This window comes from Dendrobates tinctorius, unplaced genomic scaffold, assembly GCF_039654945.1.
Source record: "Dendrobates tinctorius isolate UK_male_01 unplaced genomic scaffold, ASM3965494v1 ptg000089l, whole genome shotgun sequence".
In the NCBI taxonomy this organism is placed as follows: Eukaryota; Metazoa; Chordata; class Amphibia; order Anura; family Dendrobatidae; genus Dendrobates; species Dendrobates tinctorius.
The window spans coordinates 17,132,549-17,153,296 of record NW_027361757.1 but is presented as its reverse complement, the minus strand read 5'-3'; the positions used below and the strand labels follow the sequence as shown (position 1 = coordinate 17,153,296).

Here is a 20,748-nt window from a genome sequence, read left to right as displayed (position 1 = left end):
AGGGAAATGATCCTTCGTACCCCCCTGCAGGGCAACAGGCATTTCCTGGTGGGCAGTATCCTGGCGGTGCCTATCCACCTGCCGCTGGTGGAGGATACCCTGCAGCCGGGGGCTTCCCTGCACCTGGTGGCTATCCTGGTGCAATGCCGTCCTATCCTGGAGGCAAGTGTCTCATGTTACTTTCAAAGTTTTCTTAGTACTTGTTCCTTTTTGTATTAACCAATGACCACTATTGTTTCATGTGAGATATTGTACTGTTAAATCTACGTGATGTCTTCTAGCTTTGTTACACTTATAACCTACGGGAATCCATTAGGGATATTGCACCTGATAACAGGACAGTAAATGTGGCCGATTTACTTTATAATGCTTTTACTGGACTGACAGGTGGTGTGTAGCAATTTATTCACCTGTATCCTCTCATTATGCAATGTAATGTCACCTTAAATTCACATTTGTAAATTTTAAGTTTTGGATTCCACAAAGTTCTAAGTTTGAAATGCAAATTTTTTTTTTTTTCATTACATAAAACTTGTAACATTTATTTCACGTATTCGACCACCGCCACCCCAATATTACACTTTTAAAATTTTTGCAAAGGAGATTTGTAGTAAAAAAAAAAGTCTCTTATGGTGCTTGCTTTATGCTAATTACTAGTGATCAGCGAGTGTGCTCGGCTATCGTGTTATCAGAGCATGCGCGGATGTTATCCGAGTATCTCAGGCGTGCTCGAGTGATATGTTTAAGTCCCGCAGCTGCATGATTTGCGGCTGGTAGACCTCCGCAGCTCATGCCGAATGTCTAACAGCCGTGGGATTGCCTGTTTGTTAACCATGCAGCAGTGGGGACTTGAACATATTACTTGAGCATGCTCTGATTACCTGATATGAGCACGCTCACTCATCACTAATTACCCTAAATGGTATTCTTGTGGGGCCGCTTCAGGGAATAGTGAGTGCTTGTGGGCTGTAATCACATGCATCGTGCCCTGGTCCACATGCCAATACGGGTCAGACATCAAGGCCTGGAGCATGAAGGAACAGTACAGGCTTGTGATGTAGGGCTCACTCACATCACCGTATTTCCGTCCGAGTGCGATCCAACAAAATACGTTATTCTATAGGGCTTTGCACATATTTATTTTTTCCCTCAGTCTGAGGGGGAAAAAAGCATGTCAGAATTTGATAAAATAGTGGAATCGCACTTGGTCATGCAAGTCAGTGAGTGCGTAGAAATCATCAGACTGCTTTCGGATGACCGATTTTTGTAAGTATTTTGGTGTGTGTATACACACATTACTAATGGCTATCGTAGGAGATTATAAATATATAAATTTATATTACGGCATCTATAAATGTCAATCACAATCTTAAAAAAAAAAAAAAAGTTTAAAACTTGTGTTTAACACGGAAGAAAAAAATCACTGCCTGATTTACATTTTCAGTCACCGCAATTGGCCCCAAAAATGCTCTAAAAAGTGATCAATATGTTGAATGTACCCCTAAACAGGTAGAAGAAATATAAACTACAGCTTGGCACAGAAGGCAAGCACTCATACAGCTCCATCGAAGGAAGAATAACAAAAATTATAGGTCTCAGAAAATTGTCACACACAAATTAAAAAAAAAAAAAAAAAAATACAAGTTTGGGATTCCTGTAATTGTACTGATAAGGAGAATCATGTTGCCAGGTCACTTTCACTGCACAGTAAACTCTGTTAAAAAGGCTGTGAACACAGCATCATTCAGGCGTATTCCCCGTAAATCAAACATAATGCACAGCAATTGCATATATTCTGTTTTATGTCACGGTAAACAGAATGATATGCTTTACCCAAAAGCTCTATCTTGGGAACGGGAGCGTCGTTGATGCTGCGCGGGGCGTCGGAAGGTAAATATACGTGTTTTTTTTTGTTTTTTTTTTAATTTTTTTAACATTCTATCTTTTACTATTGAGGCCGCATAGGCGGCCTCAATAGTAAAAAGCTGGTCACACTTGTCAAACACTGTTTGACGCGTGTGACCAACCTGTCACTTTCCAAGCAATGCTTCAAATCTCTTGGAAAGTGCTTGAATTCTGCACGCGAAAATCGCGGCAAAAACGCGCGTTTTCTGGGAAGGAGTCCGGTTTTGAGTGTCCGGTATAAAATGCTACGTGGGCACATAGCCTCAACAACAACCAACAGACGGATTTCATCACCCAGGTATCATTTATAATAAGTATAATGGCGCCAAACTGACTGTAGTTTACTGAGCAAAATCCTGCTAACAGGTTCCCTTTAAATGTTTGGGTATTTTTCCTTCCACATTCCATTAATTCAAATTTTCTGCTGAAATGTTCAACTACTGGCTAAATTTTGTATAGACTATCAAAGTTAGGATCGTCTCTGGGAGGATCACTCGGCATTATCACTATAATGCAAACCTTTTTAGATCGCTGCAAATCGTGTCCTTGTCATGGCCAAACGGAATACCGGTGTGTTGTAGAGAATATTAGTACTCCAGTAATATTCTTTCACTTCGCCTATATGTAGCACAATTCCCCAAAGATACATCTCTGCTGCATTTAAAGGGGTCCATCTGGTGTATGATGACGTGGGATTTTGGGTGAAAAATTGCTGGGCATATAAGGTCTGGGCCACCATAAGACTTACTTCCTTGCTGAAAAAGAATTTTAAAAAGTCTATTTCACTGAGACCTGTAACATCAAATTGGATTCCTGAGCTGCCCATGAAATCCGGGCTAACAGTCTGATAATTTTTGAGGGGTGCAGTCCATATGCGATCGATTGCTGTAGGGGTTGCCTGGGTCCTGGGGCACCCTGCTGGGTGACCCTCCTTACTAGATGAGGAGGAATGTGGGATTTTTCTCACTGGCTGGATCTTTGTGTGGAGGCAAGGAAAGCGTATGCCTCCTGTGGTGAATAACATCTTGCTGAATGGGTCACTTTTTATTTTATTTTTAAAAACTCTGGAGATGTTTGTAAGTGGTACTTTTAAATGTGTATTGTGTGGGTTTGTGTAAAGGGCACAATTTTATTATAATAATGGTAATATATAATACAGCAAAATTTTATATATATATCTGTCACTTTTTTTGCACATGAAAAAGCACACCCCAATTACTCATTGCTGGTGATTACTCTGGGCACTAGAATGTAAGTTAATAGTTTTTACAAAATCTCCCTTGCCAAAGTTTTACATACTAGCATGCTGCTAAACAGGTCAAGAACTGCATGGCAGTGGTGAATTAATCTGTGATGTACACTACTTATGACTTGTTTAATTAATTTTTTTTTTTTTTTCTCTCTCTCTCTCTCCCTAGCTCCTGGATATGGAGCTCCAGGTCAAGCACCAGGATATGGAGCACCAGGTCAAGCACCAGGATATGGAGCACCTCCTGGTGCCCCAGGCTATGGAGCACCACAGGGTGCTCCTGGGTATGGTGGGCCTGGTTTTGGTGCTCCTGCTGGTGGCTACGGAGCTCCAGCACCTGGGGGATATGGAGCACCTGCAGCTGGTGGCTATGGAGCACCTCCAGGTGCTGCCCCTGGCTATGGCGGATACCAACAGCCCAGTGCTCAGAATTATGGAGGTGGAGGACCAGGTTGGTGGGCTCTTACATAAACCATGATTACAGAGTTGCAAAACAAGTTCCGATTCTACTGGAGATGACACCAGCGATCTAGTCTAATAAGGCCGCACATCTGTGCAACGCAACAGTTATCAAAATCCAGTTGTATAATGCTATTTTACATCGTGGTTTTTTTTTTGTTTTTTCTTCTTAACCTTTGGTGGTTAGCCATAATGCAGAAAGAGAATCGATGTACAGATTTCTGATTAAAACATTTGGTATAACTTTTTTTATTTAAAGGGGTATTCCCAACTTGTACACTTGAGATTTTGAACAGGATATCCTAAGTGTAGAGTATATGCAGACTTATAATAAATTTAAAAAAATAAAACCCTGTATAATGAAAGTTGTGTAGCCTGGGCAGCCCATGTTACATGATATGCGAGAAGCGTCCCAGCCAAGCAGGTTCAACCCTTCTCTGAACATGAATATTTTATTGCCTCATTTGGCTAGAGCTACCGTACATGATGGGTAAAAGGAAGAGGAAGGTAAAACTGGTCTTCAAACGGACGAGTCCAGTGCAGGTTGTTAAATCTATGCTATCGTGTGCTGTTGATTTTTATGGGCTTTTTCTAACAAATCTGCAATGTTAGATCATTGTTGGTCTATAGTGTGACCTTATATAAAAGTGATTACATTTAATTTTCTTTTATGCTATATTACTATTAACTTAATATTTTTTTTTTTTATTTTATTTTGTCCTAGGTGGATTTCCATCAGGACCAGCACCAGGACAGCAACCTGCGGTTTGTAGATCTCCATTTTCTTAATATTTATTTGAAAAGCTAACTAATAAGATTGAGGCATTTTGTGAACATATTTATTTTATTAGTTTTTAATCTGTATGTAATGAACGGTAGATAAACTATCTTGCATTGAATATTGTAGGTTAGTGTTCAATATCAGGTATGTAATGCATTGCTACGCTGTACTTTATTACTTAATCACAGTGTGTGCAGTGGACGAATCTGAACACTTTTTTTTTTATTTTATTCAACTTATCTTAAATAATATAGTCCAATTTTTTTTTTTTTTTTTTTTTTTTTATAAGCTTTTTGCTTTGTAGAGTGAAATGGCCTGACTCTATTGTGCTATAATTGTGCTGCGCTTTGCAAAACCCATTGAAATCAATAATTTTGTTGCTTCCCCTAATTCTCCCTTATGTCTCCTTTGTCTTCCTAATGACTCTATGCCGTTATGCCCTATGTGGTGTAGAGCCTGTCGGAGCAAGGTGACTGCATGTCATGTGCACTGGTTTTTTGGAACTGTATAGAAAATACAGCTGCATGTTTGTGTTCAGAAAGCATTTGTATAGTACACTCACTGCAAACTTGTGTGTGCGTTTTCATAGGTTTCTTGGAAAGTTAACATCCTGTATTGCCATATGCGTCTGAAATGATCATTGTCAGTGTGTAGCTTAAATGGAACTGGGATAACTGTGTGATCAAAGAGGGTCTGACCGCAGAGACCGGGACCCCACCAGTCATAAGAACCAGAGTCTGCATAGCCCTGCAGAGTCCCATAGACGGTGTGCTGCTGCCACAGCAGTTATTTACTGAGCAATCAACCGATCCTGGGCTGTTGTATCCCTGCTGATCTCGTATTGATGATGATCTATCCCATGGCTAGGTCATCAATATGGTAAATTCCCTTTTTTTTAAATGGGTTGTAAAGGACCATCAACAGATTTTGCCACCTAGATTGAGAGCAGCATAATGTAGAGGCAGAGATTGATTCCAGCATTGTTACTTACTTGGCTGTTTGCTGTAGTTTTGATAAAATCACTGGAGATTCTCACTAGTAAAGTGCTGCTATGTAGTCCTCCAAATTCATGATTACTGTATAACTCTCCCCCCCCACAACTGATTGCCAGCTTTAGTGATGAGCAAGTGTGCTCTGATAACGTGTTATGCGAGCATGCACTGGTGTTATCCTAGTATCTTGTTCGTGCTCGAATACTAGGAGTCCCCACGGCTACATTTTTATTGGCTGTTAGACACATGCGGTGATGGCCTTTAGTGCCCAACAAACAGGCAATGAAACATGCAGCCACGGGGACTCAAACATATTATTCGAGCATGCACAAGATGCTAGGATAACACGTAATCTTAGCATGTCCGCTCATCACTACAGTGCATAGGCTGAAAGATGCCAATCAGTGGTGTGGACGGGGTTATACAGAGCTCAGCATTCAGAGAACTGCTAGTTCTGTATCATTTTTAAATAAATATAAAACACTTGGCGAAACTGGAGTAAGCAACCCAGTAAGTCACGCCTCGCTGGAATCAGTTTATCAGCCCCTACATTATGTTCTCAGATGGGGTGGCAATAACCTGGTGACAGATTCCCTTTAAACGGCCATGTTTTGCTACGGCACATGATCCAGAATCCTACTGGCCCAGGCTTACGGTCAGGGGGAGTACAGTTGGTGACCTGTAAATCTCCAGCATCTAAATTTGTCTGCTGGCTGTATGTTTGGTCTTGTTGTTCCACACTCCTCATCTCAGAGCGTTATGGGACATAACATATAATGTTTCAGAATTTAAAAAAAAATCTCATCAGTCTTGTATTTACCATTACTGTATTTCGTCTCATAATATATGGCAATGATTTTCCAGCCTTTTGCTGCTGCGATGAGTGCCACCCAGGGGACTATCAGAGCCGCATCAAATTTTGATGCACTAGCCGATGCTGAAAAGCTGAGAAAGGCAATGAAGGGATTTGGTATGGATTTTAACTTATTTTTCCCCCGAGCCCTGTGTTTTCCTGCATGACACCTCACAATATGATTGTGTCTTTCACATAGGAACTGATGAACAAGCCATAATTGACGTCGTTTCTAATCGTTCTAATGATCAAAGGCAGAAGATTAAGGCGGCGTTCAAAACTGCCTATGGAAAGGTAAGCAATCCAACCAACTTTACGCTGGGTTCTCGGACACCGCTGTACATCAGGGTGGTGTATGTGTGTTTTTTTTTTTTTTTTTTGTGTGGGGGGGTTGCTCCTCATCCTGGACAATATTTGAATACAGGTGGGAGAGACATTAGTAATGCAAAATTTGCTTAGGCAACTTTTATGCAAATAAAGGCGTGATCGTAATGGTTGCTGCGCTTGCTATAGAGTATTCATTTCTGTGCTTTAAGATTTAGGTAAGTTTTTAACCCTTTAAGGACCCAGGAAAAAAACTAACAAAGCCTTAATTCTGCCATTTATTTATTTTTAATGTTAATTGTGAAGTTGTAAACCTTACATGATAATGAGTTTCCAGGTCAGTACAATTTATTGTAATACCAAACCTATAATGTCGTGTTTTTTACTGACAGCATTTCTCTCTCTCAGACCTTCACAAAAATGTGGCAGACCACTTTTTTGTGCATGTGTCAGGACGTAGGCCAGATGGTATCCACAGTGAATCCATTGGTTTCATTTCTTAGACTCCATCGGGGCTCTGGAACTTCCCAGGACTGGTGTAACAATCCCAACCATCACAAAATGTTTGCACCAATTTTGAGTTTTGTGAAAATGTTGCAACCTTTGAGACTGGTCTTCAAGATGGGCTAGAATTCTGCAGAAAACTGCTGGAAGAATTGGGCGGGGGGGGGGGGCCTCCAAGTCTGTTGTAACCTGACGTTTTAGTGCGCATTTATAGGATGAAAGTAAATCTCCAGCATGCTGACTGATGTTGGTATTGTATATTTTGGGGATACACGAATAATCAACACTGAATTCTGTTGGGCCTTATTTAGACATCCCTGTATCACGGTCTGCGTATGGGCTGTAATGCACAGATAGGCCACTGGTCTCCTGACCCAAATGTGACCGCCTTTTATATAACTGAGGATGTCCAGTTCGAGTCATGAATCGCACTGTTGCTTCTTCCTCGGCCCATGATGCAGACATCTGCCTGTGATCTTATTATGCAGGGAAATGTTCGATTTCTAGTTTGTGCTGATAACTGATTTTAAACCACCCTAAACACCCCTTGAGCTTGTGACTGCTACCTCTGCCTTCCGGTCAGACGTTGCGGTCACAAGATGGCTGCGCGGGACTGGAGTAGTGCCGGTAAGAGCAGCTGTTGAGTATATTACTAGGGGCAGGTAATAACTCTGGAACGCTTCAACAGGTCCCACTGATTTGTTTTTTCGTGACATACAGTTGTGGCCAAAAGTATTGGACACCCCTGCAGTTTTGTCAGATAATACTCAGTTTCTTCCTGAAAATGATTGCAAACACAAATTCTTTGGTATTATTATCTTCATTTAATTTGTCTTAAATGAAAAAACACAAAAGAGAATGAAGCAAAAAGCAAAATTTTGATCATTTCACACAAAACTCCAAAAATGGGCCAGACAAACGTATTGGCACCCTCGGCCTAATACTTGGTTGCACAACCTTTAGCCAAAATAACTGCGACCAACCGCTTCCGGTAACCATCAATGAGTTTCTTACAATGCTCTGCTGGAATTTTAGACCATTCTTCTTTGGCAAACTGCTCCAGGTCCCTGATATTAGAAGGGTGCCTTCTCCAAACTGCAATTTTTAGATCTCTCCACAGGTGTTCTTTGGGATTCAGGTCTGGACTCATTGCTGGCCACCTTAGAAATCTCCAGTGCTTTCTCTCAAACCATTTTCTAGTGCTTTTTGAAGTGTGTTTTAGGTCATTGTCCTGCTGGAAGACCCATGACCTCTGAGGGAGACACAGCTTTCTCACACTGGGCCCTACATTATGCTGCAAAATTTGTTGGTAGTCTTCAGACCAGGGCTGTGGAGTCGGTAAGCCACAGTTGCGACTCCGACTCCTGGATTTTATCATGCTCCGACTCCGGCTCCGACTCCTTCATAAATGGCCAATTCATAACAACAAATTTACTGTTGTAAAATATTAAACATCGTGCTTATTCAGTTTCTCACCATCATATAAGTAATCAGACCACTTAGAGCAAAAACTACATTTATTAGAATACAATTAGAATATAGCAAATAACTTTTATAAACTTTTCTAAACTGTAAGTAAATATGCAATAAACACTTTTATGCAGTTAATAAGAAGAAATCTATAAATTTGTCCTCAGAAAAAGTATTGCCTCTGTCAGATCCTCCTTCATGGATGCCCTCAAATCTGATCTAATTATTTTGAGAGCAGAGAACAACCTCTCTACACTAACTTGTGTTGGTGGCAAAGCAGTAACCACTCGGGCAACATCTCTGACAATGTCAGGATACAGAGGAATCGCTTGTTGCACTGTTATTTTTGATGAACGGTCAAATTTCTCAATTTCTTTTAGTGCACATGAAAAATTCTGCTGAAATGTACTGGCTGTGTTCCTTGATGCGGATGACTCTTCTTCTATGCGGGAACGCTTTGCACGGTCCTTGTGATCCAAATATTTTTCGAAATTAAATTCTTCATCAGTTGATGATGAGGGTGAAGATGTGGCAGGACGACCAAATTCTTCTTGTTCCTCCTGACTGTTCTGCAACCCTTTCATCCTTACTGCTATTTCAAACAGAGCTTCTTTTCCTTTACTTAGCTGTTGATCATCTAGAAGAATCCAATGCATTGGGTCTACATGAACAGCTGCCAAAAGAATGTTATTTTGTAATAGTAGCTCCTCTCTCCGTTTCATTGATGTAGCAATGCCACTTGCAATTAACCCTCCTCTTTGGGACAGGCGAAACATCAGGTTCTTCCACTCCTTTAAGAAAATACCTGGAGTTAAGTCCTCTGCTTGTAATTTTTTTAGTCACTGTAAATGGGTGCTCTAGCAATTTTTCCAGCTCAGTCACCTGATTCCACTGACTTTCATTTAGCGTCAGTTGAGGGTTAGCCATGTCTACAAGAAAGGTTTTCAGTTCAACCAAGCGCTGAATCATTAAGTAAGAAATGCCCCATCGTGTGGCTTGATCAATAATTGCCCCTTTTCCAGCACGTCTCTTCAAAATTGAGTCAACTTTAGGGGTTCTGGCAACAGTAGCCAATTTTCTCACCTTGCCAATCAGTGCAGCAGCATGTCCTTCTTGCAGACTGTCTCTTATAGCCAGCTGTAGCGTATGCACAACACAGCGCATGTGATGAATGAAAGAACATATTGACACAGTTTCAACAAGATCATCTAAACTATCATGTTGCTGTTCATCTGAAGCAACTTCAGTTTGCTCCTCAGTTACAATACTGTGTTCCTCTATTTCAAACATTTCTGTGTCTGTGGACCCAGAATGTTCTTCTAGCTGCTGGTCACCATCATTACTCTCATTCATTAGCTTAATAGTACTTATCATATTTGAAGCATTGTCAGTTACGACAGAAAGAACTTGTTCTTTTTTAAGTTCATAGTCTTGCAGAACCTTTTCCACCAAGACCTGGAGAAACTCACTGGTGTGATGAGCTTTGGTGTCTTTTACTGCCAATGTCTTGGTAACCATTTCATTTTTGTCACAAACAAATCGGACATTGATGGCAAAATAGTTCACTCTGTGACGTGTGCAGGCATCCATTTTAAGAAACAGAAAGCGTCCCTTGAGTTCTTCCTTTTGTTTAAAAACTTCGATTACTAATTTTCTAATACTCTCTCTCTCCAGAGAAACACCAAGCTTGCGGGCCATTTCCCCATTCAGACACATAAAAGCTGGTCGTGAAAATAATGAAATAGGCACACTATCCTTTACAACAAGCTCTATGATCTGTTTTTTAAATGTATCTACTGTCATTGTCACAGTAACTTTGTCACTGACAAAATATCTTGCAACTGATGGCTGCAAAGTTCTCTGCTCCTTTGTTTGGCTGGAAGAGCTGGGCACTGGTTCATTGGTTTGGATGCAGTCTTTCTCATCCACTGCTTTCAGTACTTCTGGATGAAAGCGCTGTAAATGTCTCTTTAGATTAGAAGCTCTGGTAGGAGCATTTTTATCTTTGCCTGAATATGCACTCATCTTGGCTTCACAGCATTTGTTTTCGTCTGGATCATTTGTCATACACTGACAGACATAATGTTTTCTATCTTGAGTGATGGTGAAATGTTCAAATACAGCTGATTTAATGTGATGCTTCTTTGACATTCTCGGGTTTTTAATTCTGCATTCACAATCCAAATGACAATTGTTTTTCCTAAAAACAATTGTACAAAATTATTGCCAGGTCGTACAACTGATATAGTGGTCAGTAATACTGTTATTATTCCTCATGTACTCACAGTTAACTGATGCAAAGTTTGTTGAAAGGATAATACTTCTTACAGTCTTCCTCTTCTGAGTAGCAGGCAGCTGTGAGATGCTTGGAAGACGCACACCTAGTATGATCTAGTCTAGAGGAGGAGCTTTACTACTAAGAATTTGCAACACATTTTCACTTTCAGTTTCATACATTGTAAGTAGGGGGGTTGGGGCAGCATGAGGTTAACCAAGTATAAGATTAGATAAGGGCAGTGGAGAACAGTGACACACAAGAAGTAAGAAATGTCTCTATCTCCAGCAGAACTGCTTATCACTGTTGTTCATAGTTTGATAGAACATATATATTTGAGTAACATTTATAAAATTCATATGAAAGTTCAATTATGAAATATTAATACATTTTTTTTTAAAGCTGGAGTCTGAGTCGGTACATTTCTACCGACTCCAACCAAAACTAACTCCGACTCCACGACTCCGACTCCTCAGCCCTGCTTCAGACTTCATAATGCCATGCACACGGTCAAGCAGTCCAGTGCCAGAGGCAGCAAAGCAACCCCAAAACATCAGGGAACCTCCGCCATGTTTGACTGTAGGGACCGTGTTTTTTTTCTATGAATGCCTTTTTTTTTCTTCTGTAAACTCTGTTGATGCCTTTGCCGAAAAAGCTCTACTTTTGTCTCATCTGACCAGAGAACATTCTTCCAAAACATTTTAGGCTTTTTCAGGTAAGTTTTGGCAAACTCCAGCCTGGCTTTTTTATGTCTCGGGGTAAGAAGTGGGGTCTTCCTGGGTCTCCTACCATACAGTCCCTTTTCATTAAGACGCCGACTGATAGTACGGGTTGACACTGTTGTACCCTCGGACTGCAGGGCAGCTTGAACTTGTTTGGATGTTAGTCGAGGTTCTTTATCCAACCTCCGCACAATCTTGCGTTGAAATCTCTTGTCAATTTTTCCTTTCCGTCCACATCTAGGGAGGTTAGCCACAGTGCCATGGGCTTTAAACTTCTTGATGACACTGCGCACGGTAGACACAGGAACATTCAGGTCTTTGGAGATGGACTTGTAGCCTTGAGATTGCTCATGCTTCCTCACAATTTGGTTTCTCAAGTCCTCAGACAGTTCTTTGGTCTTCTTTCTTTTCTCCATGCTCAATGTGGTACACACAAGGACACAGGACAGAGGTTGAGTCAACTTTAATCCATGTCAACTGGCTGTAAGTGTGATTTAGTTATTGCCAACACCTGTTAGGTGCCACAGGTAAGTTACAGGTGCTGTTAGTTACACAAATTAGAGAAGCATCACATGATTTTTCGAACAGTGCCAATACTTTTATCCACCCTCTTTTTTTTTTTTTTTTTTTTTTTTTTATGTTTGGTGTGGATGCTGGAGTATTATCTGACAAAATTGCAGGGGTGTCAATACTTTTGGCCACAACTGTATTGTACTTTTATGATGGTGGTAAAATTTGTTCGATATGACTTGCGTTTATTTGTGAAAATTTTTGAAATTCCGCAATTTTCAAACTTTTAATTCTCATGTGCTTTAAACCAGAGAGTTGTCACACAAAATGCACTGCTTAAAAAAAATAAGGGAAACACTTAAATACCATATCACTGAATTAAATATTTCAGCTGCAAATCTTTATTCATTACATAGCAGAATGCGATGAGAACAACAAAACATTACATTAATCAATGTAAATCAAAATTAATATCCCATGTAGGTTTGGATTTGGAATGATACTCAAAATCAAAGTGAAAAATCAAATTACAGGCTGATTCAACTTGTAGAAATGCCTCAAGACAAGGAAATGATGCTCTGTAGTGTGTGTGTGTGACCTCTTTGTGCCTGTATGACCTCGCTACAACACCTGGGGTATGCTCCTGATGAGGCAGATGTTCTCCTAGGGGATCTCCTCCCGGACCTGGATTAAAGCATCAGTCAACTCCTGGACAATCTGTGGTACAATGTGGTATTGGTGGATGGAACGAGACATGTTCCAGATGTGCTCGATTGGATTCAGGTCTGGGGAACGGGTAGGCCAGTCCATAGCATCAATGCCTTCATCATCCTAGAACTGCTGACACACTTCAACCACGTGGCCTAGCAATGTCATGCATCAGAAGGGGCCCAGTGCACCTGTATTTGGTTTCACAATGGGTCTGAGGATCTCATCCCTGTTCCTAATGGCAGTCAGCATACCTCTGGCTAGCACATGGAGGGCTGTGCGGCCCGCCAAAGAAATTCCTTCCCACACCATTGCTGACCTACTGCCAAACTATTCACGCTAGAGGACGTTGCAGACAGCAGAACGTTCTCCACGGCGTCTCCAGACTTTGTCACATGTGCTCAGTGTGAACCTGCTTTCATCCGTGAAGCGCGCAAGGTGCCAATCTCAAATCTGCAAAAGCCCTGCATGGTGTTGGCTGTAACCTCAACACTGACTTGTGGAGGTTGGGCCCTCATACCACTATTGTGGAGTCTGATAGTTTGAGCAGACACATGCACATTTGTGGCCTGCTGGAGGTCATTTTGCAGGGCTCTGGCAGTGCTCCTCCTTGCACAAAGGCTGAGGTAGCGGTCCTGCTGCTGGGTTGTTGCCCTCCTACAGCCCCCACACAACCACCACATCTCCTGGTGTACTGGCCTGTCTCCTGCTATCTGCTCCATGCTCTGGACACTGCTGACAGACACCGCTACCCTTCTTGCTACTGCTCGCTTTGATGTGCCTTCCTGGATGAGCTGCACTACCTGAGCAACTTCTGTAGGTTAAAATCACAATAGCCTAAACTTTGAACAATAGGCTGAACGAAGAGATCCATAGATAAATATTATATAAAATTGAAATAATTAAAAATACATACACAAAAATACCCAGTAAGGGGAGGGGGGGGGGGGGGGTGGAACTCCAGCACCTACCTAACCTATATACTAAAAATTCACAGAGCAGGTAATAACCAAAATTAATATCACAAATTGCACAAGTGGGAATCAAGTATAAAAATTGGGCATTACACAATGGCACAGGATGAATTATAGGCTGTACTAAAGCTAAGGCACTATATTACTATATTATCATACATGGTGTAAAAAGTGCCATAAAAGGCATTAAAATATCATATATGACCTGAAAGCATGGTCAAGGAAGCCAAATGCAGAGGGTTAATAAGGTAACGCTTATAGCGTATAGTACATACTTGCCTATAAATTATAGACCCACTGACAGCATGCATATTGTGGTGCAAAAATAGCCAAGCATAAAAATACAATACCTATGCTCTGGAACCACGGTATTGAAAGTGTTAGTAATGGTGGGTGGCCTGGGCGTTCCCCCTCACCCCCATAGGTGTGGAGAGAGGTGAATATTCATTCCGGTAATGAGCGGGGACACGTGATCGCCTGGCCACAGGAGCTGCGGGCTCAGGAACAAGATGTGAGGGCACGTTTTGTGTGTGTGTTTTTTTTTTTTTTTTTTTTTTTTTTTTTTTATGCTTTTCTCATGGGGGCTACGCATATAAGGATAGGGATGAGGGGACAATGCATACATACCCGACTTATACTCAAGTCAATAAGTTTTCCCAGTTTTTCGTGGCAAAATTGGGTGCCACTGCTTATACGCAGGTCAGCTTATACACGAGTTTATATGCTACATTTGTCTTTTTGATAGCGTTACATTCCACTTTTTATTCAGTGGTACAGTGAAAAAGCAGAATTGTTAGTTTTTTTTTTTGTTTTTTTTTTTCCTTTGGATCCTGTCCCTCTATGGGACTTTTATATTACAGCACCTTGATAGCTGTTTTTATAGCGGTCAGTGCTACACTGACACAAGCCTCTTAGACCATGCGCAGATCATGGTCTAAGGGACTTCCCTAGTCTGGTGACCCGGGTCACCAAGCAATATTGACGCTGCGGAGGTGTCGGTCGGCGGGGAGAGGGAATCCCCCCCCCCCCCCCCGCCTTCTAAGTACTGCAATATCGCCATGATGTATCCATACACTCTAAGTTGGGAAGAGGTTAACCCCTTTCTGCCATATGACGTACTATCCCGTCCATGTGCCCTGGGACTTAATTCCCAAGGACGGGATAGTACGTCATAGCGATCAGCGGCGCTCACAGGGTTAGCGCCGCTGATCGTGGCCGGGTGTCGGCTATGTCAGGGCGGTCACGGCCCCCCCCCCCGACACGTTAACCCCTGGCACAGGGGTTTAGGGAAGAATCGGGAGGGAGGGGGCTACCTCCGTGCTTCCCTGAGACCCCCGCAGCAGCGCGATGTGCGGTGCTGCTGCGGGGGGCCTCCTTCCCTGCAGGTCCTCGGATCCAATATGGCGGCGGGGGCCTGCAGGGAGCTGGCTTCCTCACTGCCTGCAAAGCGCAGGCATGAGGAAGCCACTGCAGCGCCTGTGACAGATCAGCGATCTGTCACATGACAGTGATGTCCCCCCTGGGACAGTATAATAAAGCTAAAAAAAAGTGTAAAAATTTATAAAAAATCTCTAAATTGGAAAAAAAAATATTCCCTATTTAATTTTTTCCAAATAAACAATAAGAGTACACATATTTAGTATCGCCGCGTCCGTAACGACCCTCCCTATAAAACTGTCCCATTAGTTAACCCCTCTAGCGAATCCCTTAAAAAATAAAAATAAAAAAATAATGCTTTATCATACCGCCGAACAAAAAGATGGATAGAAATAACCATGGTACCGCTGAAAACGTCATCTTGTCCCGCAAAAAAACGAGCCGCCACACAGCGTCATCAGCGAAAAAATAAAGTTATAGCTCGCAGAATAAAGCGATGCAAAAATAATTTTTTTATATAAAATTGTTTTCAGTGCATAAAAGCGCCAAAACACATAAATGAGGTATCGCTGTAACCGTACTGACCCGAAGAACAAAACTGCCTTACCAATTTTACCGCACACAGAACGGTGTAAACGCACCCCCCAAAAGAAATTCTTGAAATGCTGGTTTTTGTTCATTCTGCATCCCAAAAAGCGGAATGAAAAGCGATCAAAAAATGTCACGTACCCTTAAATGGTACCAATAAAAACGTCAACTCGTCCTGCAAAAATTAAGACCTCACATGACTTGGTGGGTCAAAATACGGAAAAGTTATAGCTCTGAAAATTTGGTGATGCAAAAACTTGTTTTACAATATAAAGCGTCTTTTAGCGTGAGACAGCGGCCAAACATAAAAACCCGCCACAAATAGTAAATCAAACCCCCCGTTATCACCCCCTTAGGGAAAAATAATAAAATTACAAAAATGTATTTACAGTGCCTACAAGTAGTATTCAACCCCCTGCAGATTTAGCAGGTTTACACATTCGGAATTAACTTGGCATTGTGACATTTGGACTGTAGATCAGCCTGGAAGTGTGAAATGCACTGCAGCAAAAAAGAATGTTATTTCTTTGTTTAATTTTTTTTTAAATTGTGAAAAGTTTATTCAGAGGGTCATTTATTGTTCAACCCCTCAAACCACCAGAATTCTGTTTGCTTCCCCTAAAGTATTAAGAAGTATTTCAGGCACAAAGAACAATGAGCTTCACATGTTTGGATTAATTATCTCTCTTTTTCCAGCCTTTTCTGACTATTTAAGACCCTCCCCAAACTTGTGAACAGCACTCATACATGGTCAACATGGGAAAGACAAAGGAGCATTCCAAGGCCATCAGAGACAATATCGTGGAGCGTCACAAGGCTGGCAAGGGGTACAAAACCCTTTCCAAGGAGTTGGGCCTACCTGTCTCCACTGTTGGGAGCATCATCCGGAAGTGGAAGGCTTATGGAACTACTGTTAGCCTTCCACGGCCTGGACAGCCTTTGAAAGTTTCATCCCGTGCCGAGGCCAGGCTTGTCCGAAGAGTCAAGGCTAACCCAAGGACAACAAGGAAGGAACTCCGGGAAGATCTCATGGCAGTGGGGACATTGGTTTCAGTCAATACCATAAGTAACGTACTCCACCGCAATGGTCTCCGTTCCAGACGAGCCCGTAAGGTACCTTTACTTTCAAAGCGTCATGTCAAGGCTCGTCTACAGTTTGCTCATGATCACTTGGAGGACTCTGAGACAGACTGGTTCAAGGTTCTCTGGTCTGATGAGACCAAGATCGAGATCTTTGGTGCCAACCACACACGTGACGTTTGGAGACTGGATGGCACTGCATACGACCCCAAGAATACCATCCCTACAGTCAAGCATGGTGGTGGCAGCATCATGCTGTGGGGCTGTTTCTCAGCCAAGGGGCCTGGCCATCTGGTCCGCATCCATGGGAAGATGGATAGCACGGGCTACCTGGAGATTTTGGCCAAGAACCTCCGCTCCTCCATCAAGGATCTTAAGATGGGTCGTCATTTCATCTTTCAACAAGACAACGACCCAAAGCACACAGCCAAGAAAACCAAGGCCTGGTTCAAGAGGCAAAAAATCAAGGTGTTGGAGTGGCCTAGTCAGTCTCCTGACCTTAACCCAATTGAAAACTTGTGGAAGGAGCTCAAGATTAAAGTCCACATGAGACACCCAAAGAACCTAGATAACTTGGAGAAGATCTGCATGGAGGAGTGGGCCAAGATAACTCCAGAGACCTGTGCCGGCCTGATCAGGTCTTATAAAAGACGATTATTAGCTGTAATTGCAAACAAGGGTTATTCCACAAAATATTAAACCTAGGGGTTGAATAATAATTGACCCACACTAGTATGTTTAAAATTTATTAAAATTTAACTGGGCAACATAACTTTTTGGTTTGTAAGATTTATGCATTTGTTAATAAATCCTGCTCTTGTGTGAAGTTTGAAGGCTCTAACTTATTTGCATCTTATCAAACCTGCTAAATCTGCAGGGGGTTGAATACTACTTGTAGGCACTGTATTTCCATTTTCCCGCTAGGGTTGAGATTAGGGTTAGGGGTGGAGTTATAATTGGGGGTTTCCACTGTTTGGGCACATGAGGTGCTCTCCAAATGCAACATGGCGTCTGATCTCAATTCCAGCCAATTCTGCGTTGAAAAAGTCAAATGGTGCTCCTTCCCTTCCAAGCTCTGCCATGCACCCAAACAGTGTTTTACCCCCACATATGGGGTATCAGCCTATTCAGGACAAATTGCAAAACAACTTTTGGGGTCGAATTTCTCCTATTACCCTTAGTGAAATAAAAAATTGGGGGCAAAAATATCATTTTTGTGGAAAAAAATATAATTTTTTTATTTTCACGCCCGGGCGTGTTAAATATCTGTGAAGCACTTGGGGGTTCAAAGTGCTCACCACACATCTAGATAAGTTCCTTGGGGGGTCTAGTTTACAAAATGGGGTCATTTGTGGGGGGGTTTCCACTGTTTAGGTATATCAGGGGCTCTCCAAAGGCAACATGACACCCGCAGACCATTCCATCAAAGTCTGCAATCCAAAACGTCACTACTTCCCTTCCAAGCCCCTACGTGTGCCCATACAGCAGTTTTCTCCCACATATGGGGTATCAGTGTACTCAAGACAAATTGTACAACTTTTGGGGTCCATTTTCTCCTGTTGCCCTTGTGAAAATAAAAAAAAATTGGGGACTAAAAGATCATGTTTGTGGGGAAAATTATTATTTTTTTTTTTTTTTTCACACCCGGGCGTTATAAACTTCTGTGAAGCCCTTGGGGGTTCAAAGTGATCACCACACATCTAGATAAGTTCCTTGGGGGGTCTAGTTTCCAAAATGGTGTAATTGTGGGGGTTTCCACTGTTTATGCACATCAGGGGCTTTCCAAACGCGGCATTGCGTCCAATCCCAATTCCAGCCAAAAAAGTCAAATGGCGCTGCTTCCCTTCCGAGCTCTGCCATGCGCCCAAATAGTGGTTTACCCCCACATGTGGGGAATCCGCGTGCTCAGGACAAATTGCACAGTAACTTTTAGGGTCCTTTTACCCTTGGGAATATAAAAATTGGGGGTGAGAAAAAATGATTTTTTAATTGTACCGCTGTACGTTATAAACTTCTGTGAAGCCCTTGTGGGTTCAAAGTTCTCACCACATATCTAGAGAAGTTCCTTGGGGGGGGGGGGGTCTAGTTTCCAAAATGGGGTCACTTGTGGGGAGTTTCCACTGTTTAGTCACATCAGGGGCTCTCCAAGACATGGCGTCTGATCTGAATTCCAGCTAATTTTGCATTGAAAAAGTCAAACGGTGCTCCTTCCCTTCTGGGCTCTGCCATGTGTCAAAACAGTGGTTTCCCCCAACCCCCCCCCCACCCCACATATCAGGTATCAGCGTACTCAGGATAAATTGCACAATAACTTTTGCAGTCCAATTTCTCCTGTTACCCTTGGTAAAATAAAAAAAATTGGACCTGAAGTAATTTTTTTGTTGGAAAAAAGTTAAATGTTCAATTTTTTTTTTTTAAACATTCAAAAAATTCCTGTGAAGCACCTGAAGGGTTAATAAACGTCTTGAATGTAGTTCTGAGCACGTTGAGGGGTACAGTTTTTTAGAATGGTGTCACTTTTGGATATTTTCTATCATATAGACCCCTCAAAGTGACTTCAAATGTGATGTGGTCCCTAAAAATAAAATGGTGTTGTAAAAATGAGAAATCGCTGGTCAACTTTTAACCCTTATAACTTCCTAACAAAAAAAATTTTGGTTCCAAAATTGTGCTGATGTAAAGTAAACATGTGGGAAATGTTACGTTTTTTTGTGTGCCATATCATATTCAAATTTGGAAAATTGCGACATTTTCGCCAAATTTCCGTTTTTTTTTTGTTTGTTTTTTTTTACAAATAAAAGTTATATGAATGAAATTTTACCACTAACATGAAGTACAATATGTCACGAGAAAACAATGTCAGAACCACCGGGATCCATGGAAGCGTTTCAGAGTTATTACCTCATAAAGGGACAGTGGTCAGAATTGTAAATATTGGCCCGGTCATAAAAATGCAAACCACCCTTCGGGCTTAAGGGGTTAAACAAGTCAAAAAAAAATCTGTGGTGGATTATTTTAGCTAGATCTTACTACCCTCTCCACCTCATTCACCCTTTATTTATGTTGCCCCTTTTCATAAGGCACCATAGGTTGATGGCTGATCTATTATTTTTTGTTGTTTTTTAAATTCAATGTAATATTCATTTTGCTCACCATTGTGGGAAAAGTAATTTTATTCGGTCGTCCATGACAGCACCACCTGAGAGAGGGGATCCGCCCTTCTTAGGAACAGGAAAACCTACAGATACAAAAGGGCGGCACCTCTCCCACGCATCAGTTGGTTTCCTGTTCCTAACAAGGACAGAACTCCCTACAGATCGTCCGTCATGGATAACCGAATCCCAGGCCAGCGGACCGACTCAGGTAGCGGGGGGTTCTCCTACCTCGGTCTCGCTGGGGGCCCTGGATGCGCCACGGTGGGTCCGGGTAGGATTTCCACGGCAGTGGTAGGAGCAGGCGGAGACAGGGGCCGGCGGTCGCCTTCTCCACGGGCCGGTGAGGTAAGCGGGTCCCCCTGTGTCTCCTTCCCCCGGGGGTGCGGTCCGTTCGGGCGGGCGCCGCCGGCGGTGTCCCACAAAGGGAGCGGCGGTTCCGAGCCGGCGGCGCAGTTCTAGCCCCTTGCCGCGCGGGGAAGTGACGCGGCGGAGGGGGCGGGGCCTAGCGCCGAAACCGGAAGTCGGATGCCGGCGACTTCCGGTTGTGGTGAACGCGCGCCAATGCGCGCCCGCCGCCTGAGGGGGCCGGGCACCTGAAGGGGAGGGGGAGGATCGCGGGGAGCGGTCCAATGGGGGGCCCGAACACCAGACAGAGTCCTGCTAATCCGGAGGGGGAGCCTTCTTAAGGCAGAAGGCATCGCTGCGGAGGCGCTTCTGGAGGCCCAGCGATGGACACAACAGAAGCCCCCATGGACCCACAGGAGGTGCAGCCCGTGGCAAAGCGCCCCAGTGACCAACCTAAGAGGAAGGAGGGACGTTCAA

At 42.6% G+C, this 20,748-nt stretch overlaps 1 protein-coding gene across 3 annotated transcripts in view; it reads left to right on the top strand.

Moving 5' to 3' along the window:
• The window catches only part of ANXA7 (annexin A7), a 91,357-nt gene that overhangs the window by 31,050 nt on the left and 39,559 nt on the right, over window positions 1–20,748 (top strand). For 2 of the 3 annotated variants that reach the window (XM_073585869.1, XM_073585870.1), the window contains 6 exons: window positions 3–162; window positions 3,324–3,605; window positions 4,338–4,378; window positions 4,521–4,538; window positions 6,251–6,356; window positions 6,439–6,533. In XM_073585869.1, the coding sequence (XP_073441970.1) occupies window positions 3–162; window positions 3,324–3,605; window positions 4,338–4,378; window positions 4,521–4,538; window positions 6,251–6,356; window positions 6,439–6,533 (702 nt within the window). The remainder of the gene's footprint in view (window positions 1–2; window positions 163–3,323; window positions 3,606–4,337; window positions 4,379–4,520; window positions 4,539–6,250; window positions 6,357–6,438; window positions 6,534–20,748) is intronic. The other variant, XM_073585868.1, reaches the window with a different exon arrangement.